At 54.8% G+C, this 17,422-nt stretch overlaps 1 protein-coding gene across 8 annotated transcripts in view; it reads left to right on the top strand.

Annotated features, from left to right (window-relative positions):
• The window catches only part of EXD3 (exonuclease 3'-5' domain containing 3), a 176,371-nt gene that overhangs the window by 137,357 nt on the left and 21,592 nt on the right, over positions 1 to 17,422 (top strand). For 3 of the 8 annotated variants that reach the window (XM_072352856.1, XM_072352855.1, XM_072352857.1), the window contains exon 21: positions 16,149 to 17,121. The exons of 4 other annotated variants lie outside the window; for them this stretch is intronic. In XM_072352856.1, the coding sequence (XP_072208957.1) occupies positions 16,149 to 16,595 (447 nt within the window). In that variant the 3' untranslated portion in view covers positions 16,596 to 17,121. Of the gene's footprint in view, positions 1 to 16,148; positions 17,259 to 17,422 lie in introns of those variants that run through there. One more of the 8 variants, XM_072352858.1, reaches the window with a different exon arrangement.

Genomic DNA, 17,422 nt, shown 5'->3' with positions numbered 1-17,422 from the left:
CGATGCGGCCCAGCTCATCCGTCAGGAATGGGGGGGACGTTCCGCGTGGAGTCGGCATGGGAAAATATTTTATCAAAGAAACTGGGAATCAAAAAATAAAATTAAAATCTAAACATGAGTTTGACACGGTGCCACGTGAGGGCTATTTTTAATTCCCTTCCTGATCGTTCCGCTTGTTTCCATCATCTCAAGGCTCTGAATGGTGGAATTAGTCACTGCACAAGATGAAGTAAGCGGGGCACACGAGGCTTCACAGAGAGGGTCGGTGTAACCCCCGGCAGGGATGGGAGCTGTGCTGGGGGCTGGCAGCACCAGGGCTGGTTCCAGAGACAGCACCGGTGGGACCAATGGGGCCTGGCACTGGGAAGGGCTGATAGGACAGTGGGGCTCTTTGTGGTCACTGACATACAGGAAGGTCCAGCGGGTGCTGGAGAGTGGGAAGGCAGGCTGGTGCTCCGCAGTCACTGCTCAGTTGTTCTGTTCTGGTTTGGTTTTAATATGCACTTAGCGAACCCGAGGAGCCTGTGCTGGGGGCATCACCCAGGTACGGGCTGGATGTGCTCCTGTGGGCAGGCGAGGGGAGGAAGAGGAGCTGAGCATCAGGTCTCAGTGCCAGCAAAAGCAAAACTGGGTTTTCCCTGAGCACCAGGTCCTGGATCCATGGGCTGTGGGGGCTGGGGCTGTCTCAGGTGTCTGTGCCGGCTGCACCACGTGCGTTCGTTCTGCCTGGTCGGTCTCCCAGTGCACCTAACAAGGAGCAATACCAGTTCCTTCCATTTTTGCTTGCATGGCTGTGTCGGTGCTCACCCATCGCCTGAAAAAAAGGAAGAGAAAAAGTGCTCTGGCTGCTGTCACAGCCAGGAGGTGCTTGGCAGTTTGAGTGGAGAAGTCCCGCTGCTCACTGGAGGATCCCTGCGATGATCCTCTAACAGGGCAGAGCAGTTGCAGAGCACTTTCCACTTTGCAGAACACAGCCCCGTCAGCTGATCTATTTACTGATCCCTCGGACTGATCTCCTGGAGTTAATGGGAGTTGTTTGAAAGCTGGAGTGTGCACACTAGTGGCTTTGGAGCCGGATTGTAGTAAGGCCTGTTTGGCACAGTGGCACCGTGCTTCCTGGGCAGGGCTTTCTAGGCAAATTCTGATGCATTTGAGATTTTGTTTCTTATCGCAGAATCTGCTCCGTGTTTGTCCGATATGCTCATAACTGATAAGCTTTGATCCCATCCGTCTGCAGCACCGTATCCAACAAATACCCACCTGGGCATTGATTCCAGCGCAGGTCTCACCTCTGATTCCCCCTTCAATTAATTGCTGTGCTGGTAGAAGGGCTCGAGTCCCGTCAGGTGGCTGCATTTGGGGTTTGGGTTTTTTAATGGGAGGTTTCTGGTGGTTTTTTGCAGCCTTGCTGGGCTACAGAGGAGAGCTGATGGCGATGGGAATTCCAGTTGGGCACATCCCCATGTACTGCAATAGCTGGAAGTGCACCTTGGTCAGATGTGAGGACAAGAGGAGGAACGGAGGGTGTTTGGGAGGACACTGAGTGTCTGAGGTTTCCAGGGAACCTGAATGCACCCACCCGGCCGCTATCAAAGCTCCCTCTGGTTGGCGGACCCGTCGCACCACTGCCAGCCCCAGTGCAGAGCCGCAGTGGCAGCTCGTCTCTCCAAACCTCCCCCCCACCCCAGTCCTGCTCTCGCCTTTGTGAGCACAGGGGTTCCCTGGCAGACCCCGTTCCCACACTCATAATCCTTGGGTCAGTGGAGGCACAAAGGAGCTGCTGGGAGCCAGGCTGTGGGGCAGAGCCGGCCCCGCTGCCGCTGCCTCCTTTCTTTCTCACTGCAGACGACCTTCAGTTTTCTCTGCTAATCCTTCCCTTTAATCCCCTTCACCTCCCCTCGCCGGGGTCGGAGTGTTTTCTTGTGTGCCCCGGCAGCCCCATCCCAGTGTTGATGGTGAATCCGAGCAGAGCTGTCTCCAGCCCCACACCCCACCCCACAATCTCCTGCTGCTTTCTGCTGTCTCGGAGCCGCCTCTTGGTGCTGCCGTCAGCTACCAGAGCCCGTGTGGAGCATCCCATAGAGCTGTGGGGCAGTGGGAGGACAAGTTCAGCCTTGGCCCCAGGGCAAAGCTTTGTGCCAGGTGTACTCCTTGGGGCACAGCCCTCAGTGCTGCTGCGTGCGGCCGTGAGGTGAATCCTGAGTGCTATGGGTTAATTGCAGCTGGAGGACCATGGGGAGCCTTGGAGCTGCGCTTCACTCTGACTTTTGGTCCTGCTTTGGGGGGATCTTTGGCTCCTACACCAACGCACCCGAGTGTTCTTTATTAAGCTGTCCCATGCAGTTGGTTTCCAGTCAGTGCTGCAGCTAGCAGGTGGTGCTCAGCAGCAGAGGAACTGAATCAGTTACATTAACAGTAGTTAGATTTGCAGTGGAAAGCTCCCAGCCTCACGTCCAGGGTTGCACCAGGGGCCCGAGGACTGGGGGATAAGCAGCGTCTGCACTTCTGCATGTGGCATGGCCCTGACCTATGGGCACGTCAGAGGGTTTGTCCTGGTGCTAAACTTCATCCCCTGATGAGATCCAGGCTCAGGGCTCACACACAAAGCAGAGCACAAAGCACATTCTGCAGCCCCACATCATGTAGGATTGGGAAAGCAGCGAGAAGAAAGTGAGGCTGCGGTGGGAGGAGCAGCTCGGGGTGGGAGATAAGCTCTTCCTGTTTCCCACAGCGCCCCGGGCCGCTTATCTGCAGCCCCGCACACAACCAGCACAGAGCCAGCCCGGCCGATTCCCACAGTGCAGGGGGACCCATCAGTGCCTGCTTTGCCAGCAGCTCCCGGGTCTACAGGAGGGTGCAGGGGCTCCAGCCCTGCACAGCAGGCAGCACTCTGCAGGGAGAGCCTGGGGCTGGTTCCTTCCAGCACCACCTGCTCAGGATTTGGCTCTTCCCATAGTCCTGTTCTTCCTTAGCCCTTTTTTGGGGCTATGAATTACCAGTACCCTCCTCACTACCAGCCACATCCCCTGTTGTTCTGGGTCCCTGCAGGGCTGTGAGCTGTGTGTGTTTGCACCATTCGCTGCCTGCTCCCTGCACTGTGTGCAGCAGTGATGGGCCGTGCTGCGTCCATCCCGTGCCAGGTACGGTCACGGTGCCCGCACTGCCGGCTGCTGGCATCCCCCACGGCCACTCACATCGCTGTGCCGTGGTGCGGTGGCAGGAGGTGACGATGGAGGTGACGATGGAGGTGAGGATGGAGGTGACGATGGTGTCCCCGCGGCTCTGCTTCCTGTTGGCACGGGGCGGTGAGGCGCAGTCCGTCCCATCCCGCTCCCCTCGCTGGCTCCGTTCGCAGTTATTTACTACAACAACACGCACTGTGTGAACTCCCTCCAGGCCAAAAATAACTGCCGCCCCATTAACTCAAACTGTTTGTTTGTTTTCGGCTCCGCGGTGCCCTGATCCCAGCACGGGGCTGCCACCCCAACAGCTCCGCTGTGCCCGATGAAAGCGGCAGAAGCAGAGCACACGTTATTGCCTGATTGCGGTTCTTATTTGTTCAGCTTTGCATTGGGTCTCCCCTGCGGAGGCTGAGCCGTGCAGGGTCCAGGGACCTTTGCTGGCATCGGGGAGCAGGGGGGCTGCTGGGACCAGCACAGAGCGCAGGAGAAGGGACCGTCCTCCTCCTCAGAGGGAAACTGTGCAGCCTGGGGCTTTGTTTTGTGCAGCCACAGTAGATAGCCTGGCTGTTCTGTTTGTTAACACAGCTGAGAAGTTGGTTTGTCACCAAATTGATTTCTGGCTTAAGGAAGCTCTTGCCGCTGCTTCTCTCCTCTTTTGACAGCAGAACACTTTCCCACCCAGACAGCTTCCTCCTGCCTGACAGCCGTAACTGAGGGCTGGTAGGTGTGTGTGGGAGCGAGCACAGCTGACAGTCAGGGCATCCTGTGTGGGGACTGGGACTCTCCTAAGGGGACTCTGAGCAGCCCTGTGGAGCAGGACTTGGGGTCCTGCTGGACAAGGAGCTGCACATGAGCAGCAGTGTGCACTTACAGCCCCAGAGGCCACCAGCGCCCTGGGCTGCACCCACAGCGGGCTGCCAGCGGGCACGGAGGGGACTGTCCCCCTCTGCTCTGCCCCCGTGAGGCTCCATCTGCAGTACTGCGTCCAGCTGGGGTGTCCAGCACAGGAAAGACATGGGGCTGCTGGAGCGGGTCAAAGGAGGCCATGAGGACACCCAGAGGCTGCAGTGCAAAGACAGGCTGAGCAGGGCTGGTGCCCAGGTGTGCGGTGTTCCCAGTGGATCGTGTGCTGGCATTTTCCTCCCTGGCGTTGCAAAGGTGCAGGAGATGTTTATGGTGTGGGCTGGCATGGGAGGTTTGTCACTTCTGCTTTCTCCTCTGGGAAAATGTTCATAGAACAGAAACTAATAAATTTTAAAGGACATTTTATTTATTTATTTATTTATTTTTGAGCCAGGGGAGCAGTCACTGCTCTGTTTGTTGCAGGTAATGGATGGATGTTTAGTGCATGGAAGCAGCCACACCTGGTTTGCTCTCCAACCTGTCACCTGCACACCCTCTGACAGCACACACAGATGGAGGCTGGAACTCCCAGCGCTTCCTTCAGGGCAGAGATGGGCTCAGCACAAGCCCTGTGCCCGAGGGGCCTCAGTATCTGCCTGGCTCCTTCTGTGCTGATCAAACCCTGGTCCCTCAGCTGGACCACCCCCTAAATGCAGAGAGCTTTGAAGGCTGCACTGCATCTCACCAAGCAGAGCTCTCTCCTTTGCCACCTGAACTTCCAGCTTCAGAGTGGCTGCAGAATGCCTGTGACTGGGAAAATATGCTTGGGTGTAGTGTGGGTATGGGTATAGGTATGCACTGGATATAGGTGTGGGTCTGGATTAGGGTATGTGTTGGCCGCTGCATCTTTTCATTTCCCTTTTTGGCTCCTGGGGCTCTGCCAGCCCTTGTCCACAGCTGGGGATGATGCCGGTGTGGACACAACTTGGGTTAATCCTCATCATGTCCCCCGAGCTCAGCAAGGCTCGTGCAGCTCATTCCCGTCCCCAGCCCCAGGCAGAAGTGCTGCTCTCCACTGCTGATCCTCAGCCTGGGGGCCTCCCATGTTGTGCTGCGGGTCACATCCCCAGAGGGCGTGCGGCACTGCGGCACTGCTCCCCTTAATGTCGTGGGTTAGCCTAAAATCTACCTGCACCCAAGACAGGGGGGGCAGTCGGCCCGCAGGCCGCTGGCCCAGAAGGAAAAGAAAACAGGGAAAAGGAAATAAATACAGCGGCAGCGATCTAAGGAGGCACACTATTTTACTAAATACTATATCGGAATACAGAATAACACAATATAATACAATATAATTGGAATTAAAGCTAACGAATCGAGTAAAATAAGAGAGAGTGAGTCCCGAAACCGAGAGGCCTACTGTAACTCTAGGCGAAACGGCTGGAACGCTCCCACACGGCTCTCCCCCTGGCTGGCAGGATCCAAGAGAGCGAGTCCAGCACTGAAGTGAGATTATATAGTCCTGGTCATATGACTGACCGTGGTGCTCCCTGGGACATGTAGTCTTCTTTCTGTGAGCAGCAGATTCGTCAAAATTATCTGTGCTTAACATGATGTTATGATGTGGAATACTGATAGCAAAATTACAACATTGCAAAACCATGACATTCCACCCCTTATTCTACATCATTACATTATGCTTATTATACACACACACACATATATATAGTCGTGAGCAATCAGCAACCTTATTTTCTTAACAATTTATATCTATTTTCATGCAAATCCTTAGGCTGAAAATAAAACTTTATATCTTAACACCCTATTATTTACTAAGTTGAGGAAATGGCAAAACTGCCGGAAAAGGAATATGACAGCGGTGAAAGGGAAAAGCAGCGCTAGTGGGGCGTCCCCCACATCAAGGTGCACCCATCCTTTCCCAACCACCACAAATTCCCTTTGAATTAAACTTCTTTCCACGTGTGCTCTACACATGCATGGCCAGTACATGATATAGAGCCCAGATGGAAAAATTTACCTATAGGATGCCTAGCTTACGTATACGGAAAAATGTTTTCTTAACATTAATCCATCTATCTTAAGTCCTGCACCATAATTGGACATTCGTCATATATCCTTAAGGCTCTACTTATATATACAAGAAATTATTGGCTGCACTCCCCCAGCATCAATTTCTCTTGTGGAACACATTGAACATCCCCATTTTTGTGCATCACCCACCAAGTACATCCAGGTCCCTGGGCAAAAACAGTACCTCGGAGAGGTTTTCCCTTTCCAGATGCTGGAAGGACCCAAACCGCTTTTCCTAACACGCTCTTTACGTGTACTACAGGAACCTTATCTCCCTCTACGGTACGTAGGGAGCTGGATTGGTTGGGACCACCACGATTACCAGATCCTCGAGTGTTGACCAACCAGGTGGCTTCTGCTAAATGGTTTTCCCAATTTTTATATGTTCCGCCGCCCATTGCTTTCAACATAGTTTTTAACAATCCATTGAATCGTTCAATTTTACCAGACGCCGGTGCATGATAGGGAATATGGTAAATCCACTCAATGCCATGATTTTTGGCCCAAGTATTTACAAGGGAATTTTTGAAATGAGTTCCATTATCTGATTCAATTCTTTCTGGAGTGCCATGCCGCCACAGGACTTGCTTTTCCAATCCTAATATGGTGTTTCGGGCGGTAGCATGGGGTACTGCGTATGTTTCAAGCCACCCAGTGGTCGCCTCGACCATGGTGAGTACATACCGTTTACCATTTCGGGATCGTGGCAAGGTGATATAATCGACCTGCCATGCCTCCCCATATTTATACTTTTGCCATCGCCCTTCCCCCCAAAAAGGTTTCATCCTTTTGGCTTGTTTAATTATAGCGCATGTTTCACAGTCATGAATGACTTGAGCAATAGCATCCATAGTTAAGTCCACCCCTCGGTCTCTGGCCCACTTATATGTTGCATCTCTTCCTTGATGACCCGACGTCTCATGGGCCCACCGAGCTAGGAATAATTCACCTTTGTTCTGCCAGTCCAAGTCTATCTGAGCCACCTCAATCTTGGCAGCTCGATCAACCTGATGGTTGTTTTGATGTTCTTCAGTGGCCTTACTTTTAGGCACATGCGCATCTACATGGCGCACTTTTACAACAATATTCCTTATTCGGGCAGCAATATCTTTCCACAGTTCAGCAGCCCAAACAGGTTTACCCTTTCGTTGCCAGTTGTCTTGTTCCCACTGCTGCAACCACTCCCATAAGGCATTTGCCACCATCCATGAATCAGTATAAAGATAAAGCATTGGCCACCTCTCCCGTTCAGCCACATCTAAGGCCACCCCTCATGCTGGACGGCCGGGCCTCCAGCGGGCTGGATGGGGGGCAACACGACCTCCTGCCCCGTGGCCATAGTAGCGGGTGCCTGCTCAGCCCGGAAGCGCACCAACCCCTTCCAGATATGGAACAGACCCACCGGGGGAGCCGAGACCGGTTTTGTCCGCCTGGGGTTGCGCTGCTCCGCTACAGGCTGCCTCGTCTGGGCTCAGGAAGGAGCCTTGCTCTGACTGGAGGTTGTTACACTCGGACTGGAGGGCGTCGTCCTCAGACTGGAGGGTGTTGCGCTTGGACTGGAGAGTGTCATGTCCAGACTGGAGGGTGTCACACTCGGACTGGAGAGCGTCACGCTCGGACTGGAGAGTGTCACGCTCGGACCGAAGGGCATCTCGCTCAGACCGAAGGGCGTCTCGCTCAGACTGGGGTGTGTCTTGCCTGGACCAGAGGGCATCAAGTTCGGACCGGAGGGTGTCACGCTGATATAGGAGGTCATTTCTCTCAGCTCTGAGACTCTCCATCTCAGCTCTGAGACTCTCTCTCTCAGCTTCAAAAACTTTTTCCCTCTCTGCCTTTTCAGCTCTGAGACTCTCTCTCTCAGCTTCAAAATTGAATAAGGCCCAATAGGCATTAGCCAGGCCCCAAATCATTTGTGCCTCCTGAGATCTGCCTGTGCCGCAACATTCCTGCCTCAAATATGCGATCAAGCTCTCAGGATTCTTCAAGTGTTCAGGAGTAAAGCTCCATGACGCTGAAGATGTCTGCCTTTTTAAAGTCTCCTCAAAGCCTCTCCACACTCCCTGCCACTCAGTATTCTCTGGTTCTGGGGAAGACTTCCTCAGAATGTTATAAATCCAGATACTGAGTGAGATTAATAAAATAACCAACAGTATGTTCAGGGAAATTAACAGTGTGGTCAAATGGGCATTCAAAAACTGCATAATGGATTCAGGGAAGGGACAAGGAGCATGCAGTCCCCTGAAAAGCAGTTTTACTAGCAGTTTTAACAGAGCACACATTTTTTTTCCTCTCTTCTATAACGAGATAGCAGAGCTAAAAGTTTACAAAATATTCTGGGGTATTGGCCGTCCGCCTGGACTTTCAAGGTCAAGCTCCCAGGTGCAGAAACGTAAACTTTAGATAGCTCCTTAACGAAAAAAAACTCGTAGCTCTGTAAAAGCTATAGGAACAGCAGGGAAAACAGCAGCTTTTGCAGTTCTTCCCCAATTTTGCCCCTTTTTGCCCAAATTTCTTGGCAATCTGCCCGCATTCTCCACCAAAATCCTGTCGTGGGTTAGCCTAAAATCTACCTGCACCCAAGACAGGGGGGGCAGTCGGCCCGCAGGCCGCTGGCCCAGAAGGAAAAGAAAACAGGGAAAAGGAAATAAATACAGCGGCAGCGATCTAAGGAGGCACACTATTTTACTAAATACTATATCGGAATACAGAATAACACAATATAATACAATATAATTGGAATTAAAGCTAACGAATCGAGTAAAATAAGAGAGAGTGAGTCCCGAAACCGAGAGGCCTACTGTAACTCTAGGCGAAACGGCTGGAACGCTCCCACACGGCTCTCCCCCTGGCTGGCAGGATCCAAGAGAGCGAGTCCAGCACTGAAGTGAGATTATATAGTCCTGGTCATATGACTGACCGTGGTGCTCCCTGGGACATGTAGTCTTCTTTCTGTGAGCAGCAGATTCGTCAAAATTATCTGTGCTTAACATGATGTTATGATGTGGAATACTGATAGCAAAATTACAACATTGCAAAACCATGACACAGCTGCATGCACAGAATCTCCTGGCAGACCACGGCCGTGCAGTGCTTGCATGAAGTCAGGCTTGGAGCGGGGCCCAATGGATGCTGCGTGTCCTGCCCGGGGTCTGCATTGTCCCCAGATGAGGCGAGTCCCAGCAGAGCCGTGGGGCAGCTTTGTGAGTTCTTCCTTGGGGATGCAATGGGCTGCAGCGGGGAGCAGCCCGCAGGTCCCTGCCCACTCCACATGCCCTGCTCACGGTGCCGGGCCTCATTCCAGCCCTCACTGGCACCGGTGCCTGGAGCAAGGCTGTGCCCTGCGAAGGGGAAGCCCCCGGCTCCCTGCTCCCACCCTGACCGTTTGTTACTTCACTTTCCGCTGGCTCCTGGGACACAAAGGCCAAAGCTGCCAGTTTGCCCGGGGTGACCCCCGGTGCCCTACAGATCTAACCCCTTCCTTGAAAAGACAAAAATCCCATTGCCTTGCACCTCCATCTGTTTAGAGAACAGTTTAACCTAACAAGATTAGCATTGGAGGTCGTCTCTTCTTCTTTTACTTTTTTTCCCCGCCTTTCGCTAAGAAAACAGCATTGGATTTGGGACAAAAGCTTGAAAACCCTCATTTGTAAGTAGCGAAGCCTTTGGAAACTGTTTTGTTCCTGAGCTGTCTTGGGAAGGGGCTCACGAATCCTCCACCAGAGCAAGCAGGGGACCAGCCCGTGTGGGGATGGAACAGGGTCCAACATGGGGCTCCTGCTGTGACTGGTGGCGCAGGGCTGTGTCGCTCACTGCCCTGACCAGGTGTGTGCAGGAGGGCTGCTGCAGGGTGAGGGATGGGGACTCACACTGCCTGCTCCCATGGGAACCCACCAGCCTCCATCCCACATCAGATGGAGCTGCAGTGGGAGCAGGGCAGCAGAGCAGCAGACCCTGGAGCCCGGCTTTCCCGGGGCCAGCAGTGCTGGCTGTGTGCATGCTGCCTGTGCTGCAGTCAGGGGCTGGGGAGTCCCCGGGGAACTGAAGGGGGAAAGGTAAAGGGTTTGATTTTCATTCTTTGGGACTGTTTCCCCTCCCTCTCTCCCACTCTCCCATCCCCTCCTCTCCTCCCCCCCCCCCCTTGCTTTTTGCCACATTGTGCTGAGCTTGAATCAGACCTTCACAAAGGGGATTAGAGGCTCGGTGCTGATAAATAGCAAAGCAGGTTGGAAGCGTGGGAACCAGCCATGGCGCAGCGCAGAGGGACATTCCTGCTCCGGAGGGCCGGGCAGGAGCAAAAGTCCGGGCTAACCCCGGGTCACCGGGGGGACCCAGCGCCTGAGAAGATTTGTTCGGACACTGGCTTTTGTTGTGCACAGTTCCGTGTCAGCCCAGCGTGCATCTCGCCGCTATTGATGGGGAAGGAAAGCGCTATTGTCAGGCGTGCGAGGGCCCCCTGCTCGCTGCCGTGCTCTCGGGGTTATGTGGGAATCGCAGTGCCGTGGTGCATGCGGCGCCCCGGGGTGCCCTGCCTTCGTGGCCCTGGAGCTGGTGGAGGGGCTGGCAGGATACTTCTCCCCTCGCAGGGCTTACTGCTTGTGGGGAGCTCGGAGGGTGTTTTTCTTTATCTCAGCCTCAGTGTTATCAGTCTATTTCCCAGCTGGAGAAGATGAGGCAGGGCCGTGCCAAAAGTCACGCCAGGAAACTGCTGCTGGAGGTGAGCTGAGCATGCGGCCAGCAGCCACGTTCTCCTGTAGATCCAGCAGTGTCTGTGCTGCTCTCTGGGTGTCTGATCATTTCCATCGATCTCCAGCCCCTGTTTGGGACACAGTTCCAGCCTGCATGCAGACACCCCACAGAGATGGGAGAAGGGCCTGGGGCAGCACAGAGCTGGGTCCAGCCCGCACCACGGAGCCTCCTGCTCCGGCCTCATTTTGGGGAAAGAATGGGTGGGGAATTTCCCTGATGAAACACTGTGCAGTGTACAGTAAAGCTGCCCTGAGAGGCTTAATGAAGCTCAGCTGCTTTGCATCTGGTGCCCAGGCTTGCTACAGCATCTTGGAGCATCTGGAGCCACGCAGCATGCCAGGGTGGGAGCCTGCTGGGAAAATCCCTCCATCCCTCCTCCAGCTTTCCCCTGTGACCTGGCAGTGAAGGCCTGCAGATGACCTCAAACCCTGCAAGCTGCCTTTTTCTGTCCAGGGCTTTGCACGTCTCTCGTGTCCAAAAATAAGCTGAGCACCAAGAGTCCCCCCAGGGTGCCTGGGACTTGTGCTGAGCCAGCGTGGCTGACTGTGGCTTTTGTCCCCGCATCCTTCAGGGTCCCCACTGGGGACGTGCGGCTCCAGAGCCACCCCAAACCTCCAGAATGCTGCAGCCAAACAGGCTGAATGGCCACGTCCCAGCACAACCCTGAGGCTTTGTGCTGAGGCTTCCAGCAGGGAGGCAGAAGGGGGGAGCAATGACCGTGCTTGCTGCTTGCCCGTGCTCTGGCCGCGCTCTGCCACGTTGGAGATCTCAGGAATGAAAAACAAAAGCCTGCTCTGTGAACTGGAATTACCCTGGAGAAATGAGGCAGCACGAGTGGGACAGCAGAGAGCAGAGCTCTTACCGAAAGCCCGAGCCGCTCGGCTGCAGTGCGCCTCTCCAGGGCTGCACGTTGCCCTCCCTGGGAAATCTGTGTGGGCAGCAGCATAAATAGTCCTGGCGGCCACTTGGGAGTCTAGGAGCTGGAGGGGCAGCTTAGCTCAGTTAGGGCTGGGCAACGGCCAATTGTTTTCAAAGAGATGTGAAAGAAAAATCGGAAAACAGCTTCTGAGAAGCTGCATTGCAGTCTGTGCTGCCTTGGTTCTCCTGGGGGGGGAGGAGTGAGTCAACACCTGTCTGCATCTGTGTCCCCTTTCCCAAAATGCCACCGCAGCCCTATTCATTACTGAGGCCAAGTCCCAGGCACCACGTGCCACAGCACTGCTGGTTTGTGCCCAGGTGCTGAGTCAGCACTTGGTGAGAGCAGGATGATCCTGGTGAGCTGGGGAGTGTGTGTGGCTGCGGGGTGACGATGAGGATGGGGACATGATGGGGATGGGATGGGGATAGTGGTACTCCTCTACTGCTTAGAGCAGGCGGGATGCTTTCAGACACGGGGTCAGCTCATTCTCGTCCCAAGTCAAAGCAGCTGTGCTCCCTGGGCTGCTGCTGTGGACCCCACCTCACATTCCCCAGCACACAGGGCCAGAGGGAGCTGCATCCTGCCCCACTGGTGCACAGGCATGGAGAGGCAGCCCCCGGTACCCCTGGGGATGATGCTGTGGGTGAGGACACTCTCTCCATCCGCTGCCTCTTGGGTGCCCACCTACTGCAAAGGCATCTTCCCACACACCGACCTGTGCCACGTGCTCAGTGCCGCGCAGCCCCAGCCCAGGTGGCAGCTCCGGGGAGCTGGGATAAACCATCTACGTGTGTTATCACCGACTCTCCCACCCCTGCAGATCTGCTGAAAGGACCCTGCCGGCCTGTCTGATGGGCTGTTTACTTTCTGTTTGATTTTCCTATAGAAAATAAATAGTGCTGCAACAGGAGGGGATTTTTTTTTATTATTCCCAGGCTATCGGAGCCACCAAATTAGCCCTGCCTAATCGAATGCAGCTGTTTCCTGTGCACTCAACAGCAGGCCTGCTGCTGCACCCCCCGGAGGGTTTATTTAAATAGGTGAGATCCGGATTGCCAGAGAGAAGCAGCACGGGGTGGCACAGCCCTGCAGCCCCCCGCCCAGTGCTGCCCCTGCCACCTCTGCAGGGTCCCCTCTGTCACCAGGATGGGGCAGGGAGGGCAGCACGCGCCTGCCTCGGCTCTCCTGCAGGATTAAAGCTCACATGCACCAACAGCAAACGGCCCCGTGTCCCAGCAGGCTGCGTTTCTTCAAGTCCAGGGACTGTTCTGCAAGGTGAATTTAAATTGGGGGGGACATCAAACTTCGGGTCTCAGCAAGACTGTAATAGATTTCAGTAAGCAACTGGTACTAATTGCTTCCTTTTCACTGCTGCTCAGCGTTTGATCAGGCAGAAAACAGGCTTGATGCTGGGGTCTGTGGTGCCCTGTAAGGAATTGCGACATGCAGTGCAAACTTCCCCAGACCCTCCCTCTGTGCCTGGGTGTGAGGCTGTTGGATGGGAAGGGAAGGTGGGTGCTTTCTCCATCCCAGAAGTGCTTTCCCCTGCTGTCCCACCACTGGTTCTCTGTCCCTTGGCCACCGCTTTCTGTGACCCAGGATGCAGCCCTGGGCTGCTGGAGGGACAACATGCAGCTCAGAGGTGCTGCCAGCATCACACAGAGTTTGGGTCCCTGTGCTTGGGTGAACCTGAACCTTTTCCTCTTCTTTTTCCTTCACCTTTTCCTTCCCCATCTCCTCCTCCTCTCTTTCTCCTTCTCTCTTTTTCTCTTTTTCCTTTTTGTTTTTTTTTCCTCCTCCTCTTTCTCTTTTTAGTCTCCTTCTCTTCCAGCTTCTCCCATTACCCAGCTGCACTCTTTTTGCAGCTGGTACCAGTCAGCACATTATTTAATGCCGCTTATAAGGATTCTCAGTCCTCCAGCCGTGCCCCCATCCCCAGACACCCTGATGGACACTGTGATAGGGATGGATATGTGTAACAGCCAGACTGGGGCCTGTCGTCACCGTGTTGGCAGGCGGCGATGGCAGGCAGGCCGCAGCCATTTGGGCACAGTGCTGGTGGGACCCCACACTGTTCACACCTCCGCCGGCCGAGATGAAAGAGCCGCACGGCTGGAGATGAAAGAGCCGGCAGGGAGAGGCCGGGAGGGGAGGGCAGCCGGCAGTTGGCTTCCCTGTCATCTCCGCTGCTGAGCTTTCCCATGCAGAGCTGCGTGGCCGTGGCTGGGGGTTCAGCCGTGGTGGAGCGGTGGGACAGGGCTTGGTGGTCAGTGTGGAAGGAGTGGGGTGGCACATCGAGCAATGGTGCTCACAGTCCCTGTGGCTGCCATCGCTGTGCGGGGGTCCCATGTTGCAGCATCCCCACGCTGCTCCCATCCACCCCAGTGATGTGATGGGGAGTAGTGTCCAGCTGCTGCCCTTGGGGAGGGCGCACAGCAGCAGCCGTGTTTTGCCTTAACAGAAAAAACTTGGTTTTCTACTTCGTCCCTCTTGTTCCCCCCGCTTTGCACCCAGCTCCTGCTGCTAACCATCGTGTGCTTGGAGCAGGAAGAGCTGCTGCTCTGCTGGGCATGCCTGTGGGCAGCAAAGCGAAGGGAAGAGCAGCCCCAAGCAGCTCTCATAGCTGTGCTGTGCCGTACCATGCCGTGCTGTGCTATGCCAAGCTGTGCTCCCATCGCCTCCACTCAGGGCTCTGGAATGCAGCTGTGGCTTCTGCAGCTCCAAGAGCGACTGGCAGCTGCCAAACAAAGGCCCGAGCCTCCTGATGGAGTATTTTTTGTTCCATAATTCCATTTGCCTTCATGGTGAAGCCCAGGAAATGGGGAATGTGTGAATCCTGAATATCTACAGCACTTCCAGTGCGTCCAGGAAGTCCCCTTCCAAAAGGCTGAAATTAGGCTGGATGCAGGAAGGGGAAGGCACCAGCTTGGTCTTGGGTCCTTTGATTTCTACCAGCCTGTGGGAGAGGGTGACAGCCCCCAGGCTCCATGCAGTGTGTGCCGAGCCAGCCTTGGCAAGGTGGAGTTTTCTGGGCAATTTGTAGTGATATATGGTTCTGTGCTGGCGGTGAGAAAATCGTGCTGCTTTTCCCAGAGAACAGGCAACACTTGGCAGGGGGCTGAGTGCTGCTTTGGATGGGATGCCAGCAGGAAACGTGGGATTTGAGCCATGGGGGCCCAGCAGCCCTGACACTCCCCCACCCCCCCTGAGACTCCCCAAATTTCACACATGCCTCTGCACCATTCAGAACTGGCCGGAGATGCACAGCCAGATTATGGGCTGAGACTGCCCATTTGCAGCAGTGAGTGCTGAGTTTGGGAGCACCGCGGTCACGCTCCGTGCTGAAGTCCTGGCAGCAGATCCCCAAAGGAGATCAGGAAAACCCTGATCCTGCTGGGACTGCTTGGTGCTGCAGAGGACAGGACAGTGGGATCCATCTCTGCACTGCCCAGGAGACGCACAGTCAAACCCCACGTGCCATGTACGCATGTGACGGTCTGTGTCTTGTTGTCCCCAGCCCAAAGCAGGAGTGGGGCAGCACTGTGGGGCCCATTGGATCTGGGCTGTGCTGTCCCTGTGCTGGCCATAGGGGATACTTGCGTCTGTTTGGCTTTTCAGGCTGATTTTTCAGTGCTTCCTCTGCCATCTCCACACTGACTCTGTGTTCAGGCAGGGCACAGACAGCACCAATGTGGGTCCCCTTTAACTTTGTTCAGCCCTTGTGTCTGGACAAAAGCTGGGGGAGCAGCAATCCTGAGGGGAATCAGGCTCAGTATGAACCAATTGGATCCCTCAGTGACCAGAGGCCACTGTGCTGGCAGGTATGCACACAGTCCCAGGAGAACTGGGAACTTCAGGACTGGATTTTTACTTGCTTTCATTTTGAGGTTTAGCCTTGAAGGCCAAACTGCAGATTACTTTCCCCTAAGACTCTACCCAGGTACCTGATTATATTGTGGTTTTCATTTCTGTGCCGCATTTCTGTATGTAAGTGCTTTTGGGCTGTTGCTCTGGGGATGGCTGCCAGCATCCAAGGAAGGCATCTGAGCCCTCTGGCATTGCAGGTGGGGGCCAGCAAGGCTTTGGGGACCAGCAGGTTGTGCTCAGTAGTGATAGTGATGAAGCCAAAGAAGTCTCCGAATTGGGATTTGCAAGCCCAGGGCTGCAATGTGCTCATTATTGCATGGACTGAACTGAAAAACTTGTGGGGGGCAGGGGGACATTCACTTTTTTAAACTTAAAATGTCGCACATGTAGTTCATTTTCATTGCTTCGTTGTTTTTAGCCTGTTTGAAACCACATTCAGGCAGAAGATTTGGGGCCAGCCTCTAAAATGATTTCCCCATTTGTGTCTCCTGGCTGGAGTCCAGGTCTCCCAGCAGGTTTGGGGCCACAGCACTGCCCAGGAACAAGTGTGCTTTCTTGGATGCCACCATGCATTTTCCACGCCGGACCCATGCAGACCCCATGCACAGTGCTGGGGACGAGCAGCAGGGAGCCCAGCTGGGGTGAAGGTGCTGTGTGAGCCCTCCTGGCCCGTCCTGTCTCGTGGCAGCAGTGTGATCCCCTCTGCTCTGCCGCCTTGGAGAGCACCAGCGGTTTCAGGGCCTTCACCATTTGGCCAGCGGTGGGAAGCCCAGGGACGATGGCTGGGAGGACGGGGCTCCTGGCCGTGCCCCTGGCTCAGCTCTGCTCCTCCTCTCTGCACCAGTTCCTGCCACATCCGCGCCAGCTGCTGGGTGAGGATTGCATCTCATCTCACACAAAACCTCCCTCCCGTGAACTGGCTTCGAGTCATGGCTCAGAAATGCTTCTGAACTGCATCCATGGGTGACTGCTGACCTGAGTGCTGACCTCTGCTCCCTGGACACGATGCTGCCGCGCTCTGTACAAGCACACTCTGTACAAGGTGCCTGCCTGCTGCTGCAAACCGCTGGGGACATGTGTGAGCCAACATCCCATATCACAGCTCTGCCTGCCCACAACACACTTTGCGCCGGAGTGAACTGAGCTGCTTGAAACCAGCACAGAAATGCAGTGGGGGACAGCCTGCATTTATCATGCTTTTGCTTCCCTCTGAATTCCAGCCCTCTGACACCTTCAGGCCAAACCTGATGACCCAAGTCTGACTGCAGCGACTGAAAAGAGACTTCCCTAAAAGTGCAGGAGAGCAGCTGCAGGTGCCTCAGAGCAGGGAGAGCAGCCAGGCCACACTGAGACATCCCACTGGGTTTAGTGCAGTTCCTGTGCTGAGCAGGGTGCCACAGCAGCTCCCTCACTGCATCACGAGGCGGCAGTGAAGCCTCCGGAAGAGTTTTGCCTGCAGCCTGTGAGAAATGATTTTGTGGTCTTGGCCAGGATCTAATAAATGTGTGATGCCAAACCCACCTGCCTCTCCGCAATGGAGCCATGGTGTACAACTGGGAGGGAGCTGCCTTCACAGCCAGCTGCAGAGTGGGTGCAGGGGGAGGCAGGCAGGGAAGGAAGCAATAAGGAGGTGAAATTATGGCATAAAAATAGGCATGTGTCCCTCCTTCCTGCTGCTCTCCTCATCAGACTCATTGGGCTGGTTGAGGCTGCAGGGCTACAAATGGACCAGGAGCTCAGGGGGTTTCCCAGTGATGCAGGAAAGGCAGATGTGTGT

Source organism: Excalfactoria chinensis, chromosome 18 (assembly GCF_039878825.1).
Source record: "Excalfactoria chinensis isolate bCotChi1 chromosome 18, bCotChi1.hap2, whole genome shotgun sequence".
Taxonomy (NCBI): Eukaryota; Metazoa; Chordata; class Aves; order Galliformes; family Phasianidae; genus Excalfactoria; species Excalfactoria chinensis.
The sequence above is the reverse complement of the archived record's forward strand: the minus strand, read 5'-3'. Positions and strand labels throughout refer to the sequence as shown.